The sequence below is a fragment of the Lynx rufus genome, unplaced genomic scaffold, assembly GCF_022079265.1.
Source record: "Lynx rufus isolate CCGP_SWC_20201006 ecotype Redwood Valley unplaced genomic scaffold, mLynRuf1.p SCAF_18, whole genome shotgun sequence".
NCBI lineage: Eukaryota > Metazoa > Chordata > Mammalia > Carnivora > Felidae > Lynx > Lynx rufus.
In genome coordinates this window covers 41,145,894-41,161,975 of record NW_025814832.1, presented here as the reverse complement: position 1 = coordinate 41,161,975, position 16,082 = coordinate 41,145,894, and the positions used below count along the sequence as shown (strand labels likewise).

The 16,082-nt window shown below is 37.2% G+C and overlaps 1 protein-coding gene across 1 annotated transcript in view; it reads right to left on the bottom strand.

The window, feature by feature from the left end:
- The window catches only part of NSF (N-ethylmaleimide sensitive factor, vesicle fusing ATPase), a 149,381-nt gene that overhangs the window by 115,539 nt on the left and 17,760 nt on the right, over positions 1 to 16,082 (bottom strand). The window contains exons 2-4 of the mRNA XM_047081689.1: positions 9,337 to 9,422; positions 6,944 to 7,043; positions 3,277 to 3,316 (exon numbers count right to left, since the gene is read on the bottom strand). Coding sequence (XP_046937645.1) covers positions 3,277 to 3,316; positions 6,944 to 7,043; positions 9,337 to 9,422 — 226 coding nt within the window. The remainder of the gene's footprint in view (positions 1 to 3,276; positions 3,317 to 6,943; positions 7,044 to 9,336; positions 9,423 to 16,082) is intronic.

Here is a 16,082-nt window from a genome sequence, read left to right as displayed (position 1 = left end):
AGATATAAAAAAACAGTTTGAATATGCAAGAACTTAATGAACACCTATACACATATATACTTCCTAGAGGAATGTACTAGATCATAGGTTTTATACAACCAAGTAGAAACTGGCAAAAGGACTATCATAATCATTTAAGTGACTTAATTGTAGAGTTAAGACTAAAACAAGTATGGGGTCATGTGTGGAAGAATAGCATATAAACATCATGCTCTGACAAAGTAGAAAGAAAGCAACTAATATGTAGAGCATGGTGACTATAGTTCATAATACTAAATTGCATATTTGAATGTTGCTAAGAGAGTATATCTTAAAAGTTCCCATCACAAGAAAAAAACTGTTTTTGTAACTATATATGATGATGGATGTTAACTAGACTTACTGTAGTGATCATTAGCAATGTATACAACTATTGAATCACTATGTTATATACCTGAGACTAATATAATATGTCAGTTATACCTCAATTTTAGAAAATTTCCTTCTTCTACTTAAAAAAAAAATTAATTTAAAAAGAAAGCAACAAACAAAATTGGAGGAGAGTGGGGGGTAGAAAATGATCATTAACTGCTATACAGGCAACAGAAGAGAGTCAAAGGATATCACTTAGAACTGACAGAACAGAGTTTTTGAAAAGGTCAAGAAAAAAAGGGGGGGGGGACCAAGGGTACTATGAGAGGTATAAATGCAAAAGTAGTCACTAAAACAAAAATATAAATACTCCTAAATACCAAAATAAAAAATTAAAAATAGCCAAGATGATATACCAAATAGAGAAACACAACTAAAATGGAAGATAACAGAACTGAGATTGAATATATCAGTAATATCAATAACTATGAAAGGGTTTAATAAACCTATTAGAAGATTTTTAAATTAGCTCATAAACCAAAACCCAACTCTGTACTGTATACCACAGACACATCTAAAACACAGGGGTTCAGAAAAGCTAAAAGTAAAGCAATGGGCAAAGATATGCTGAGCAAATTAAAAACAATAAGAAAGCAGGGTTTGTAATCCTGACATCAAAGTATAATTTACAACACATTAAACAAGACGAAGAAGGATACTTTATGATGCTAATAGCCACAATTCACATTAAAAATATAACAGTTATGAATATCTACATACCAAATAACATAGAAACTACTATGTAAAGTAGATACTACAGGAGATGCAAGGAAAAATAGAACAGAAGAACACTAAGATTTTAACACACCAGTTTCAGTGCCATACAGGGCAAGTAATTCCATTAAGAATACAGAAGATCTAAACAGCATAATTAGTAAAGTAGAGATTACAGATATATAGCAGACAATAAACCCTGATAACATAATATACCTCCTTCTCAGTGCACACGAACCATTTTCTTTCTCTGCGTGTGTGTGCACATGCATGTGTGATGACAATGCTTAAGATCTACCCACTTGGCAAAGTTTAAGTATGCACGCAGCATTGTTAACTACAGTCACCCTTCTAACACATTAGATCTTCAGAACTTCTCCATCTTACAAAACTGAAACTTCAATAACCCATCCTATAAATGTATTCTTCAAAAATATCACCATCATGAAAGGAAAAAAATAAAAGCCAAAGATTAGAGAAATGACAACTAAGTACAATACACGATCCCAAACTGGATCATTTGCTGAGAAGGAAAAACATGTTGTAAAGGAAATCACTGGGACAATTAACAAAACTGAAATATGAACTAGAGATTAAAGTTTCAACATTTAATTACATTAACGTTTAATTTCCTGAATTTGATTACTGTAAGAGCATATCTTTGTCCTCAGGAAATATACACTAAAGTATGAGATGTAAAGAGGAATGGTTTCTGCAATTTAATCCCAAATGCTTAAGAAAAGAAATGTGTATGCGCACATGTGTGTAGGGAAAGAGAGGAAATGAATTTTAAAAATATGGTAACTGGTGAATCTGGTAAAAATAGTATATAGGAATTCTCTTATTTTTGCAAATTTTTTGTAAATATCCAATTTTTTTAGGTTTTAAAAGCAAGCAGAAAAAAAGCTGACTTAAGTATTCTTGGCTTCTTCTCTCCTTCTCCTGCCGTACCCATGAAGTTGACATGAAACTAGGTGACAAGAAGATTCATAGTCCATTTTCCCAATTTTGACACAGTGCCTAGGAGACAATGCCAATATTTGCTTATTTGTCCCTTGGCTTATAATCCACAAGTAGCTTAGTCCTTTTTTCCTCCTGAAGTCATAACCTTCTTTCCACGCCCTCCCCCAATGAACTGTGATAACTTCATTATAAGATACACACTTCATTAAAATAAGTATACCGTTTGCTTAAATACTGCCACTCTTTCTTCTCCTTAACTTAATCTGATTTATCTTTCCAAACAAACATAAAAGAAAACATATCTCAGTATATAGTAAAATGGAATCATCAAATAATACCAATTATTCCTCTTCAATATATTAGACTTTTAAAAAATTTATTCCACAGCCATAATTTCACAAAGGCCTATTCAACTTAATTCTAGGCAAGTCAGATAATCTCCAAGCTATTTTCCTTGACTCCTGAATTCTCCCCATTCCTCACTATACTCCACACTGACATCAGAATCTTTTCTAAAATTAGGATTTTGATGGACTCACTCAGAAATCTTCAGGAGCTCTCTATTGTCTTTGAATAAAATCCAAAAATTTTAGTATGTACTTTTAGGCCCTCCACTAACTGCATGTTTTCATCACTTAATACAATTCATTCAGGTAAATCCTTTCAATCAGGCACACATGCTTCCTGAGCACTGCCTATGATTTGCTTGCTCCCATCTCAATGTCTTTTATTGATATTATTTCCCATCTTAAGAGCCTTTCTTCCTTATCTCTACTATGTAATGCTTTTCCCCTACTTCATAAACATGCTCAAAACTCCAGTGCCTAAAAAGATTTCTCTGGCTGATTTTTCAGCCTCCAACCAATTCATCCACTCCCATTCCATCTTAGCACTTTCACACAGAGGTCCCAATGTAACACTTGTGCACTTATTTACTCTGTACACATTGTGTGAGCTATGAATAAGTGGATATTCTCTCCCCCATTAGATTGTAATTTTCAGGCAGACGTAAGTACCGTAACTATTTACTTTCCATTCTCATATGTCTAACCAGTAATATAAATAGGATGAATGTTTAATGGCCCTGATGACCAGCAACAGAAAATTTTACAGATTTCCACAACTCTGAGAAAATCATAAAGAAAATCCACATCAGGTAGCTAAAAAAAAGAAAAAAAAATTACCTACCTTCTATTTCTTGCCCAATAGAAAGTCCAGCCCATTTTCGCTATAAAATAAAAGAAAAAAAAAAGACACTTAAAACCAAATCAATAAAAATTATAGAAATGAGGAAAAGGGGAATGTCTATGAATTTCAGTAATAGGAACACACTCAAAGATCAAAACGTGGTTTAGTGTTGTGTGTTGAACTGTGATCCACCAAGATATGCTGGAGTCTTAGCTCCTGGCACATATGATTACAACCATATCTGGAAAAGTGTCTTTGTGGAGATACAATCAAGTTGAGATGAGGTCAGGCGCACCTGGGTGGCTCAGTCGGTTAAGCAAACGACTCTTGATTTCGGCTCAGGTCATGGTCTGATGGTTCATGAGTTAGAGCCCGACACGGACAGTGCAGAACCTGCTTGGAATTCTCTCTCTTCCCTCTCTCTCTGCCCCTCCCTCCCCTCTCTCAAAATAAATAAATAAACTTTTAAAAAAAAAAAAAGGTCATATAAAATTAAGATAGACCATAAACCAATATGACCTGGTGTCCTTATAAGAAGAGACAGACAGATACATGGGGAGAAAGTCATGTGACGATGGAAACAGAGACTGAAGTGATAACATCTACCAGTCAAGCAATATCCAGGTTTGTTGGCAACACCAGAAACTAAGCATGGAACAGATTTTTCTGTAAGGCCTTTGGACAGAGCACAGCCCTGTTGACACTTTGATTTCATTCTTCTAGACTCCCAAACTGCAAGAGAATAAATTTAAGCCTCCCACTCTGTGGTACTTTGCTACAGCAGCCCCAGGAAACATATTTATATGCTATACTTTACATCTGAACATCTATTCAAAAACATACAAAGCTTGCCTTTGTACAATAAAACTGGCCTCATTGAGTAGGAAGCTCCTTTGCACACTATACTACTCCTGAAGGCCTTCATAGTATCAGATATTTCAGTGTTCTAAACATACTATGGTTATTTATACTGTTTCATAGGATATCTCAAAAAGAAAGACACTCAATTCATGAAAACTAAATTAAAACTGGTCAGCTAATCTCTCCTGAAACCCAACCAGGGATTCCAATCATTAGATGCTCCTGACTACTCTTTGTACTAGCCAAAGGATTTTCAGGCATTTGCAAGTAGACTTTAGCCTCTCCCAGGTCCAGACTGGTTGCAATGGCAAGAATGTACGAAGGCAGGCCAGACTGCGTTTAGGCAGGAATTTAGGACTGGCTTGGTATGGATTCAAAATTAGTCACTACTGATAACGCTCCAAAGAACAGTGAGAAAAATAACTTTTGGCCAAAAATCCACATTTTGTCTACTCATCAAACAGCGTGGATTTGGGGGTGGACTGTGAAGATGCTGCATTGTGAATATGTGCAGCACTTGCTTTCCCTCCAGCTCCCTCATCGCAGGCTACTTCTCCCTCCTCTGCCCTTCATGCTCTCTTCCGTCACATCCCATCTTGCTTCCAGCCGATGAAGAATTGAGCAGAATGCTGAGCAAGTCCAGACTTTCTGTCACCAAGCAGCCAATTAGGTTCTGGACTTCAATCCCAAAGACAGACTCAAAGGATGACAGTAATAGTATTTATCATATGGGGTTGTTTTGAGAATTAAATGAGCTAAAATATGCAATTATGCATTAGTATAGTACCTGGCCTATAGTAAATATTAGGGTAATTTTTTTTTTTAAAAAAGCAGAGAAACAAGAAGAAATAATCAAAAACCATATTTCTGACCACCAAAATCCCAGCTCTGCAAAAGCTGGCAAACTCTAAAATATCCCAAACATCTTATGTATAGAAACAAACGTGGAAAGTAGTCCTGATAATAAAGAGGCATTCAAATAGAGAAAAGGGGAATAGTAAAGATCTCCCATAATCTTTCAGAGCTTCAAGAGATCTTTAACAGATCCCTAAAGAGTGTTTAATCTCTTTCCTTCAACCTCCAGGGTAGTAAATCACTGCTTACGAACATACTGGAAGGAGATCAGGGTTCTATTACATTGCTGAGACTATGGGATCAGCAGCATGAGTAAGACGATAAGGTAGAAAAGGACACAGACTAGTACCTGCAGTGCTCCTCAACTATGTATTAGGTGCCTGTGGACAATGCTAGCCAGTTTTCCCACCACAGAATCCACCAACAGTTATAAATGTAATCATAATCCTTCCACTCATTATAAAGCCCAGCAAGTTAAATTGCAATTTGAGGGGTGCCTGGGTGGCTCAGTCGATTAAGCATCTGGCTCTTGGTTTCAGCTCAGATCATGATCTCACAGTTTGTGAGACTGAACCCCGCACTGGGCTCTGTGCTGACAACGTGGAGCCTGCTCAGGATTCTCTCTCTCCCTCACTCTCTGCCCCTCCCCCACTCTCCCTCACATGTGCACACATGCACTCTGTCTCTCAAAATAAATAAAAACCTTTAAAAAAACTGTAATTTGAGGGGCAATTGGGTGGCTCAGTCAGTTAAGCATCCAGCTTTGGCTCAGGTCATGATCTCAGTTTGTGAGTTCAAGCCCCGCGTCGGGCTGTGTGCTGACAGCTCAGAGCCTGGAGCCTGCTTCAGATTCTGTGTCTCCCTCTCTCTCTGCCCCTCCTCTGCTCGCACTCTGACTCTCTCTCTCTCACACACAAAAATAAATAAACATTAAAAAAAATTAAAAATGGAACTTAGAAAAACTAATTTGAGATAACTACTCATATCACATTCATTAGTGTGACATCAGTGCATTTTCTTTTTTAATTCTTTTAGTATTTATTTATATTTGAAAGACAGATAGAGAGAGACAGAGCACAAGCAGGGGAGGGCCACAGAGAGAGGGAGACACAGAATCTGAAGCAGGCTTGAGGCTAGGAGCTGTCAGCACAGAGCCTGATATGGGGCTCAAACCCATGAAACGCAAGATCATGACCTCAGCTGAAGTCAGACACTTAACCAACTAAGCCACCCAGGCACCCCAACATCACTGCATTTTAAAATCACTATCATTGCTGTTTCCGATTCTGTGTCTCCCTCTCTCTCTGCCCCTCCCCCGTTCATGCTCTGTCTCTCTCTGTCCCAAAAATAAATAAACGTTGAAAAAAAAATTTTTTTTAAATCACTATCATTAAGATGTCAATTGTACAAGTAAATGTTATTTTATTTATTTTCTTAAATTTTTTGTTAATGTTTATTTATTATTGAGAGACAGAGCGTGAACAGGGGAGGGGCAGAGAGAGAGGGAGACACAGAATTGGAAGCAGGCTCCAGGCTCTGAGCGGTCAGCACAGAGCCCGACACGGAGCTCGAACTCACAAACCGCAAGATCATGACCTGAGCCGAAGTTGGACGTTTAACCGACTGAGCCACCCAGGCGCCCCAGTAAATGTTATTTTAATATATTTTCTTACCCTGCAAGTTAACACTGAAATAACCTGAGACTTAATCTGATAGCTACCTGATATTAGCACAGAATTTTTTTAAATTAGGAAAAACCAAATCAAGGCAATAAAAGGAAGGTATAGTAGAAATGGGCAATTAAGAATGCATCTTTAAATTCCTTATATAAACACCTAGATGTTTTTCTTCAATATGAATCAATACAGTTATAGGAAGATGCTTGCTTGAAACGAATTGATTCTTCTAGGACTTTTCAGAATGGAAGAGAATAAACTAGCATCTGGGTTACCTGAGGTAAGCTGAATGCGATGCTCCCTGGAACCACTGATGGGTGGGTCCTCAGTGTAAATGTATACCTGTGGTTGGGAGAAGTCCTCACAATCACGTGCCTAAAAGACGGAAACATAGTTAATATTCCATGTCAAAGGAAATAAAAACATTAACTCCTGTGTATGTGTTCGTTTCCAACAACTGATGCTTCATGAGTACCAGGTGGAAACATGGCAGAATGTTTGAGAGTCCTGAAGGAAGAGAACCACAAATTTCATTTCTAAAAACTGTCAGCAATTCAAAATTTTTTCCAGGCAGAAGGGGTACCTTGGTACAAGCACACATCAAGCACAATCGGGACCAAGTTCAAGAGCATACATACCATCCAAAATATCATTTCCAATTTACATAAAACTGAAGATAATGATTTAGAATCTTTGATTTTAAGTAAAAATTAGAAGAAATTCCTCTCCTGAGAATTATTTCCCATCTTTTTTTTTTTTTTTTTTTTTTAGGTTTATTTATTTTGAGGGAGGGAAGGGGCAGAGAGCGAGAGAATCCCAAGCAGGCTCCATACTGTCAGCACAGAGCCTGACATGGGGCTCGAACCCACCAACCACGAGATCATGACCTGAGCCAAAACCAAGAGCCAGACATTTACCCAACTGAGCCACCCAGGTGCCTCTATTTCACATCAAATAGAATAAAAGGAGGAGAACCAAAGATAGAAGAACCAGGATACAACAATCCAAAAAGAGTTAGTTTTAGGACTAATCATTAAATCTAGGCTCTCATAACAGTTGAAACAGTAACAACCTATAAAATTAAAAAGATGGTAAAAACAAGGAATTGTCACAAAATACATCAGCTTTCATATAGATATCAATATTTATTATTTCAAAGCATCTTTTGCTAATTCACTCTGCTCAGGAGTTACCCATGAACAGATAAAATGTAGTCATCTCATGATAACCTCCTATGCAGAGAAATTGCCAAGGACTGTGTGTGTAATAAAACCTTTAAACTCTATTTTGCAACAGCACTATCTTTTTAAAAATCATCTTTTAGAATGCTATGACTTTCTAAATATTAATGGTTAGAGTTTCTTTACACTAGAACACAAGTTCTTTATATGTGCTGTGTTTCAAGTAAGCTCCATCATGAGTACAGCGAACATTTGACATATGTAAGAAAAGTCTATAAACAAATTCTCACACTGATTATCTATACCCCAGTTTATACAGAGAAAGTTCTGTGCTCAACTTAGCATCATAGAATTTTTAGGGCAAGAAACAATATTACTGCAATCATTCAGCCCCTTACTCTGAAACTGAAAACTAGCAATTCTAACTTTGTAAACTGGCAATTCTAACTTTGTAAAACTCATGTATTTTATAGATAGCTTTAAAAAAAAAAAGGGGCTCAGTTAAAATCCTGCCTTGTTGTTCCTTATTTCCCCAGTCTGCCTTCTGGTAGGCATCCTTTATCTCCATACCTCTATCAGCCTCAGAAGCATATGGATGGCACTGAACTTGGTAGCAGAGTTTTTAGAAGTTCTGGCAGTGGATGATGCGAATTAGTTAAAATAAATGGCAACAAAAAAATACTTATAAAAAATACTTAAAAATACTTTGTTGTGCATCTTCCAATGTTCATTTCTTAGATCATCACAGTAATAATTATCAAAAGAGCTAACAGTTATGGAGGTTTATTAATGTGCTAAGCACTATTCTAAACGCTTTATCTATATAAGTCAATCTTCACAACTACCCTGAGGAAGATACTATCATCATCTCCATTTCACAGATTAGGACACAGAGGCCCAGAAATGATAAATAAGTTATCCAGGGTCACCCAGTTTGCAACTGGCAGAGCATCCAAACTCAGACAATCTGACTGCAGAGCCAAAAACCTAAAGACTATGCTATATATGATCCATACAACTAGTATGTTTAGTTCTGCTAACAAAGTTAATACAAATAAAAGCTACATATAAAAAGCTATGTATGATTTTAAAAACATATTAATCAAAGTTTAACACAGTAAAGACTAAAATACAGGGGCACCTGGGTGGCTCAGTTGTTGAAGCAGCCGACTTCAGCTCAGGTCATGACCTCACAGTTTGCAAGTTTGAGCCCCGCATCGGGCTCTGTGCTGACAGCTCAGAGTGTGTGTGTCTCTCTTTCTGCCCCTCCCCTGCTCGCTCACATGTGCGCTCTCTCTCAAAAAAAGAAATGAATAAATGTTAAAAAAAAAAAAAAGACTAAAATGCATAACTCTCATCTTTTCCATTTTCCAACTTAGCAACAGGAATAAAAAAATTATTTTCGAGTTTCCTAAAACACAAGTGCTCTCTAAAAGTTTCCAAAATACCACTTGGCAGGTTGGAAAAAAACAAAGTTAGATACTCACTGGCCAGGCTGGAAATCCTTTTCATTCACAACTGCACAGTTGGTTAAAGATAATTCATCTGTAGGACATCTTGCAGCTTGCATACTCTACAAAAAGCAATGATTAGGAAAAGAAAATTAAGTCATCTTTTATAACCTTAAAGAATAATTTATGCCTCCTGTCCTCTATTCCTCATCACCTGTAGTAAATACCTATTGTTATTGACTCCCTGCATTCCTTCCTCTGTGATCACAGCAAACCCTTCCTTTGGGAAACTGTTCTTCCCCCTTCCATATAGGCTTTTGTGGGCCTGCCAATCACAGCACACGTGCAATCACATAGAGTCCTATCCCATTCATAGGATTTATAGACATGTGCCAGAAGGACACTCTCCCCTGCCTCACCACTGCACGGTGGTCAAATTTCTGCTCTAAAAGACAGTAAAACTATTACAGAGAAAGCAAAGATAACAGAGACAAAGAAACAAATAGACACTTTGAAACACAGATCTGACAACCAAGTTAAAGCCCTTGAGACCAGTACTGCATTGGTTATGTTGGTTATGTACCAACAAATACTTTTTTTTTTACTCAAGCTCTTTTGATTGGTTTTCCAACTCTTCTGATGAAAAGAATTTTGAGTGATTCAAATCAATGAAGTAAATTCAGTACGTTTAATAAAGTGTATAATGAAGTATCTTTTTTTTTAATTTTTTTTTTAACATTTATTTATTTTTGAGACAGAGAGAGACAGAGCATGAACAGGGGAGAGTCAGAGAGAGAGAAGGAGACACAGAATCTGAAACAGGCTCCAGGCTCTGACCTGTCAGCACAGAGCCCGACGCGGGGCTTGAACTCACGAACCGCGAGATCATGACCTGAGCCGAAGTCGGACGCTTAGCCGACTGAGCCACCCAGGCGCCCCAAAAGAGTATCTTTTTATAAGAGATCCCAAGTGGCGTGGACCACATCTCCTATGGATTAAGAAAAACCATCTTCTAAATATCTCCCAACAAAGGTAACTGAAAGGCCTATTTTTTCAAAACAGCAAGTAACATTTTTGATTAACAGCTACTAGCAAAACGTTCCTTCACACAATGTACTTAACCAATAACTCTTCCGCCATTCTCTTGGATTTCCTAGTTAGTGAAATATGACCCTTTTAGTCATGACACATAGTTTATGACTCAAGTGCTCATTCTTCAAACCTCAAGCCAAAGCTGATTCTTCTTAAATTTGTCTCTCAAAAATGTATAGGGCAAAATAAACTACCTTTTGCTTTGCTTCTGTTTTAACTAAAAGGCTAGTTTCAATACACTTATCCCAATCGTTTAGAGCAGTGGTCCCTAAAGTGGGCTACGTGCACCAGAAGGATCTACAGATAATTCACGTATCAAATTGAATTGCAGTTAGAAACAGACCTCTGAATAGGTGTATCATAAGATATCAAGCCAAGATTTTAAAGAACAATGAAGCAGCAATTGGTTTTCTGTATTTTTTAATAAAATAAAGAATATTTTTCACCTTTAGTTCCTCCTTTTTATCTTTTCGTATATACTTTACCATGTATATAAACTCTGAGTATATCATTTATAAATAAATATGTAAGTATATTGCAGATACATGACCAAAGATGTTTTTCTTATGGGATTCATAAAATATTTGGAAATCATTAATATTTAGAACATGAGAGAATAAAGCCTGGGTCATAACTTTGCTTTATGAATGAGACTGTATTTTTGCCCATAGTCAGTGTGACCAGATATCTGACAAAAGCGTACCAAACTTTTTTAGTTTCCCACCCATCCTAGGGTCTCTCTCACCTATAAGCTTCTTCCTTTTATATTCTTCTCTCTCCCCTAATGCCGAGCCTCTTGCCTAACTAAACTCCTGTTTGTTTCAACAATTCTCAGCTCAGACATTACTTTTTCTAGAAGACCTTCCTAGACACCTTCCCCTCCCCATTAGACTGATATAATAAACTTCAAATGAAAGTATCTGACTGTATTTCCATGGTCTGTTTACATGTTTGCATTGCATACAAGACAGGAAGCTTCTCAAGGACTCAGATTATATCCTGCTTACATCTGTGGTTCCCCAGAGCTAGCACAGGGCTTGGTAGAGTGCTCATCAAACACCTGCTGAATCAATGAACTTATAGATCAATACAAATCTACCTAACTGCAGAATAAACAGTTCAAAGGACATGTATTCAAAGGACATTTCAAGGTTATTTAGGAAGTGATCTAATTTAAATTATCTAATAGTTCAAAATTGCACAGAACTGATATAGCCACAGTAATAATAAATTTACAAAACGTTAAGTTAACCTTTTCATTTGTAAATGTATTTAGCTGTCAAAGAGGTGGTGTCCTTGAAAAAAAAAAAAGTGAAAAACTCAGTGGAAGTCATCTGGCTGGCCAACTACAACAGATGCTGTGAGCAAAAGGCCTCCCTACTGGAATCTAGAAGCATCTGTGTTTTTATGATAAGCCAAGCAGGGTACCTCATTTTTCATCAAAATATAAATTCCTATAAATAGTAGCTGTTTACTTACCACAGTAATGCCAAGGGAAAATTCCACAACTTTTCTAACATTGACCTTGCCTCTAGGAAACAAATAAAAACTCAGCCACTACAGCTGCGTAGCTCTTATGCAATGAAAAATACTACACGGATAGGCAATTTTATATAAATTCAGTTATCTGAGTGACTACATTTAACCATCTAAAGGCTGTAAAATGCTTTCACTAATAATTGAAATGTAAAACAATTATTAACTCTGCTACTCAAAAGAATCAAAATCTCAAATCCTTAATGGAAACCTTAGAAGTAATTATATCATTACTTGAAAGCCTTTAAAGTGTAGAAAGAGAATTTGCTTCTCTTAACCAAAAAAAATGGGGAGGATTTAATCAGGACTCCTCTCTGCAACATTACACAGTTTTCAAATTTAAACAGCATACTTTTGTCCAAAGGTCCACTTTAAAAATTAGATTACTCAAATATAGGCTTTACTGTCTACCAAAGAATTTAGGAGAGTAAAATAAACATTAAAAAACACAGAGCATAGTACCTAACTAGAAGAGCTCCTTACCAAAGAACCACCTCTACCCTAACTAACTGCAACACTCCTGAATCCGCTGGTTCTTCCTTTGTGGTACTCGAGGCCTTGGCTACATCTCTCTAGAGACACACGAATCCCCCCACGGGAAAGGGAAGTAGGACAGAAAATATGAACTTAGCCAGTGGGCTCAGCTGACAAGTCTTACTCTATTTTTTGTCAGTGACCTTTGCTGAAAAATAACATTTTAAGAACTGCACTGTCCAATAAAGCACCACTAGGCAAATATGGCTATCAAAATTAAAATTAATTAAAGTTCAAAATTCAGTTCTTGGGGCGCCTGAGTGGCTCAGTCGGTTGGGCGTCCAACTTCAGCTCAGGTCATAATCTCGCAGTGTGTGGGTTCCAGCCCCATGTCGGGCTCTGTGCTGACAGCTCGGAGCCTGGAGCCTGCTTCGGATTCTGTGTCTCCCTTGTTCTCTGCCCCTTCCCCACTTGCACTCTGTCTCTCTCACTCTCAAAATAATAAATACATATTTAAAAAAAATTTTTGTTTAAATTCAGTTCTTCAGTTGCATTAGCCACATTTCAAGTGTCATATGTGGCTCATAGCTATCACCACAGAAAGTTTCATTGGACAGTGCTAGTCTAGAATAAGGTGAGAAAGGCCATCAGTAATACCTGTCTTCAGGCCTATGGATTCACTCCGTGCTATCAACTCCTATAATAATAATTTCTGTTAAAATTTTGAAGTCACATGGGCCTGAAAGTGATGGGGTAGGAATCAATTAAACTAGTATGTCCTATAGTTATCTCTCAAAGAGCCTGTAGGGATACTTTTACCTTATCCATTTCAGACCAGTAACTATTCACATAAATGAACATCCCTTTATACTGAAAAAGAAAAAAAGCAAGTTCCCATTTTGGTCTTTTTGGGAAACACCAAAGAAAAAGGTAAAAGGCTGACAACATTAAATACTGGCAAAGACATAATATAGTTTCTTATAAAATTAATGTGACCCAGCAGGTATGTGCCTAGATTTTAGTCAAGAAAAAAGAAAACATAGCTACACTTATACACAGATATTCACAGCTTTATTCACAATAGCCAAAAATTGGAAATAACACAAATGCCTACCAACACATGAATGGGTAAAAAAACTGTGATATATCCATATAATGGAATACTACCTAGCAATTAAAAAGAAAGTAACTACAGGTACATATGCAACAACATGAGTAAACTTCAAAAACAAAATGATGAGTAAAAGAAGCCAGACACAAAATAAGAGTTCATCCTACATTATGTAAAATTCATCTCATATTTGGATGAAATTCTAGAAAAGGCAAAATTAATCCAGAGTAACAACAACAAAAAAAGATCCATCAGGGGCTCCTGGGTGGCTCAGTCAGTTAAGCGTCCGACTCTTGATTTTGGCTCAGGTCATGATCTTACCACTTTGTGAGATCAAGCCCTGCATCAGGCTCTGCACAGTGAGGAGCCTGCTTGGGATTTTCTCTCTCCCTCTCCCTCTCCTTCTCCACCCCTGCCCCTGTTTGCATTCTCTCTCTCTCTCTCTCTCTCTCTCTCAAAATAAAGAAATAAACTTAAAAAAACTTTTTTAAATCAATCAGTGGTTGCCTGAGTGAAAGGGACACCAAAGCAGCACGAAGTAATTTTTTGAGATGACAGAAGTATTTTCTATCTTGATTGTGTTTTACTGTATACAGGTTATACCTCAATAAAGTTCAGAAATTATGTTCTGATTTTTTAATGGCTGGACAATCTCTAATAATTCCTATTGCAAAGACAGGATAAATGACTTTCGATAGAAAGTCAAAATGGGGCCCCTAAATCTATATAACAAAGACCCAGACCTTGAGATGTCCATACTGCTATCTGGTAGGAAAAGATACTTGGGTCTGCAGAACAAACTCCCCAGCCAGTCCTCAACCCAGATGTAGGGATTATAGAGAACTAAGAGAATGGTCAAATCTACCTTTAAAAGGCCAGTCCAAGGGTGCTGCTCATACTGGCCTGCTAGTTCTGGGCATAGGAAGTGAAAGAGGAAGGATAAAACCCACACCTCCTTCTGGCACAAATGTCCCATACCGGCCATCAGGTGGGGAATTCTTCCTCCTGAGAAGAATAAGGATGTTTTTCCCCTGTAATGATTCTTCCCTTAAGAGGCAAGGAAGTTTGAACTAAAGTTCCACCTTCCCTATGGGCTGGGATGGAAAAGTGACCAAATAGGAACTGTGCACCCACCCACACAAATATAACAATGAGAATCAAATGAGATAATCCTCATCTACCGCATGGAGTAAACACTTACTGAATCTTAGCTATTATTATAACTATCCTAGAGATATTCAGAAATAGAAAAAAAAAATCACAGACACCTAACTCCAAATAAATGCCAGAAGTAGGAGTGTGGTTAAAGGAATCTCAAGGATGCAGCAATGTCAAGGTACTTCTGTGTGGACTGACAAGGGGAAAATGTCCACAATATAGTGCTAAATTGTTTTAAAACAGTATGTAGGGTAAGCTTTTTTTAAAAAAATAAAATACACACTAAATTGTTAACAGTAGTTACTACTGAGTAGAAACTGGAAGGAATAAGGGGAACACTTTCACTTTCCACAATTCTAAACTGTTTTTACAATAAATAACCCTTGTTGTAGGGAAATTTTAAATATAGAAAGTTTTTATGTACAAAATTGTTCTCCACAGCATTATTTTAACAGTGATGAATTAGGGGCAGCTGGATGGCTCAGTCAGTTAAGTGACACTTGGTTTTGGCTCAGGACATGATCTCACAGTTTCATGCGTTCCAGCCCCGTGATGGCTCAGTGTGGAGCCTGCTTGGGATTCTGTGTCTCCCTCTCTCTCTGGCCCTCCCCAGCTCATGCTGCCTTTCAAAATAAATAAACAAACTTAAAAAAAAAACAAACCAGTAATGAATTAGAAGCAATGTAAAAATACTATTTCTAAGTAAAGGCTACCCAAACTACAATATACCCACTTAATTAAATATCATATAACCATCAAAAGCCTCATAATATAGAGGGTTTTATATCACAGGAATATGAAAAAATATGTTTTACCTTACACTTTGATTTTTTAATTTCTTTTTACTTATTTATTTTTGAGAGAGACAGAGACAGCACAAGTGCAGGCGGGGCTGAGAGACAGAATCCCAAGCAGGCTCTGTGCTGCCAGCTCAGAGCCCGATGTAGGGCTCCAATCCCTGAACCATAACATCGTGACCTGAGCCGAAACCAAGAATAGGACGCTTAACCGACTGAGCCACCCAGGCACCCCTGCAGCTTGATTTTTTTTTTAACTGTAGCAAGTCAACTGACTGAAAACGCATCAACATATAAAAAACAATTGTGAATGGATAATGAAACTACAGGTGATTTCATTTCTTTCCATCTTTTCCACATTTTCCAATTTTAAAATATAGATATCATTTTACTAATCAAATTAAAGTTTTGTTTTAAAGTTAACTGATCACATTTCCCTTTAGACCTCTGTCTGCTTCTCTACAGACAGTTAGGACCACGCACATTAGGAAAATAAGTCCAAGGGCATGCCTAATAAAAAGCACTGTCATTATTCATGACATACAAGACATTGTCTCATCATTCGTGTGTGTTTTTTTTTCTTCATAATTAAATCATGTTGTTTAAGCTAATTT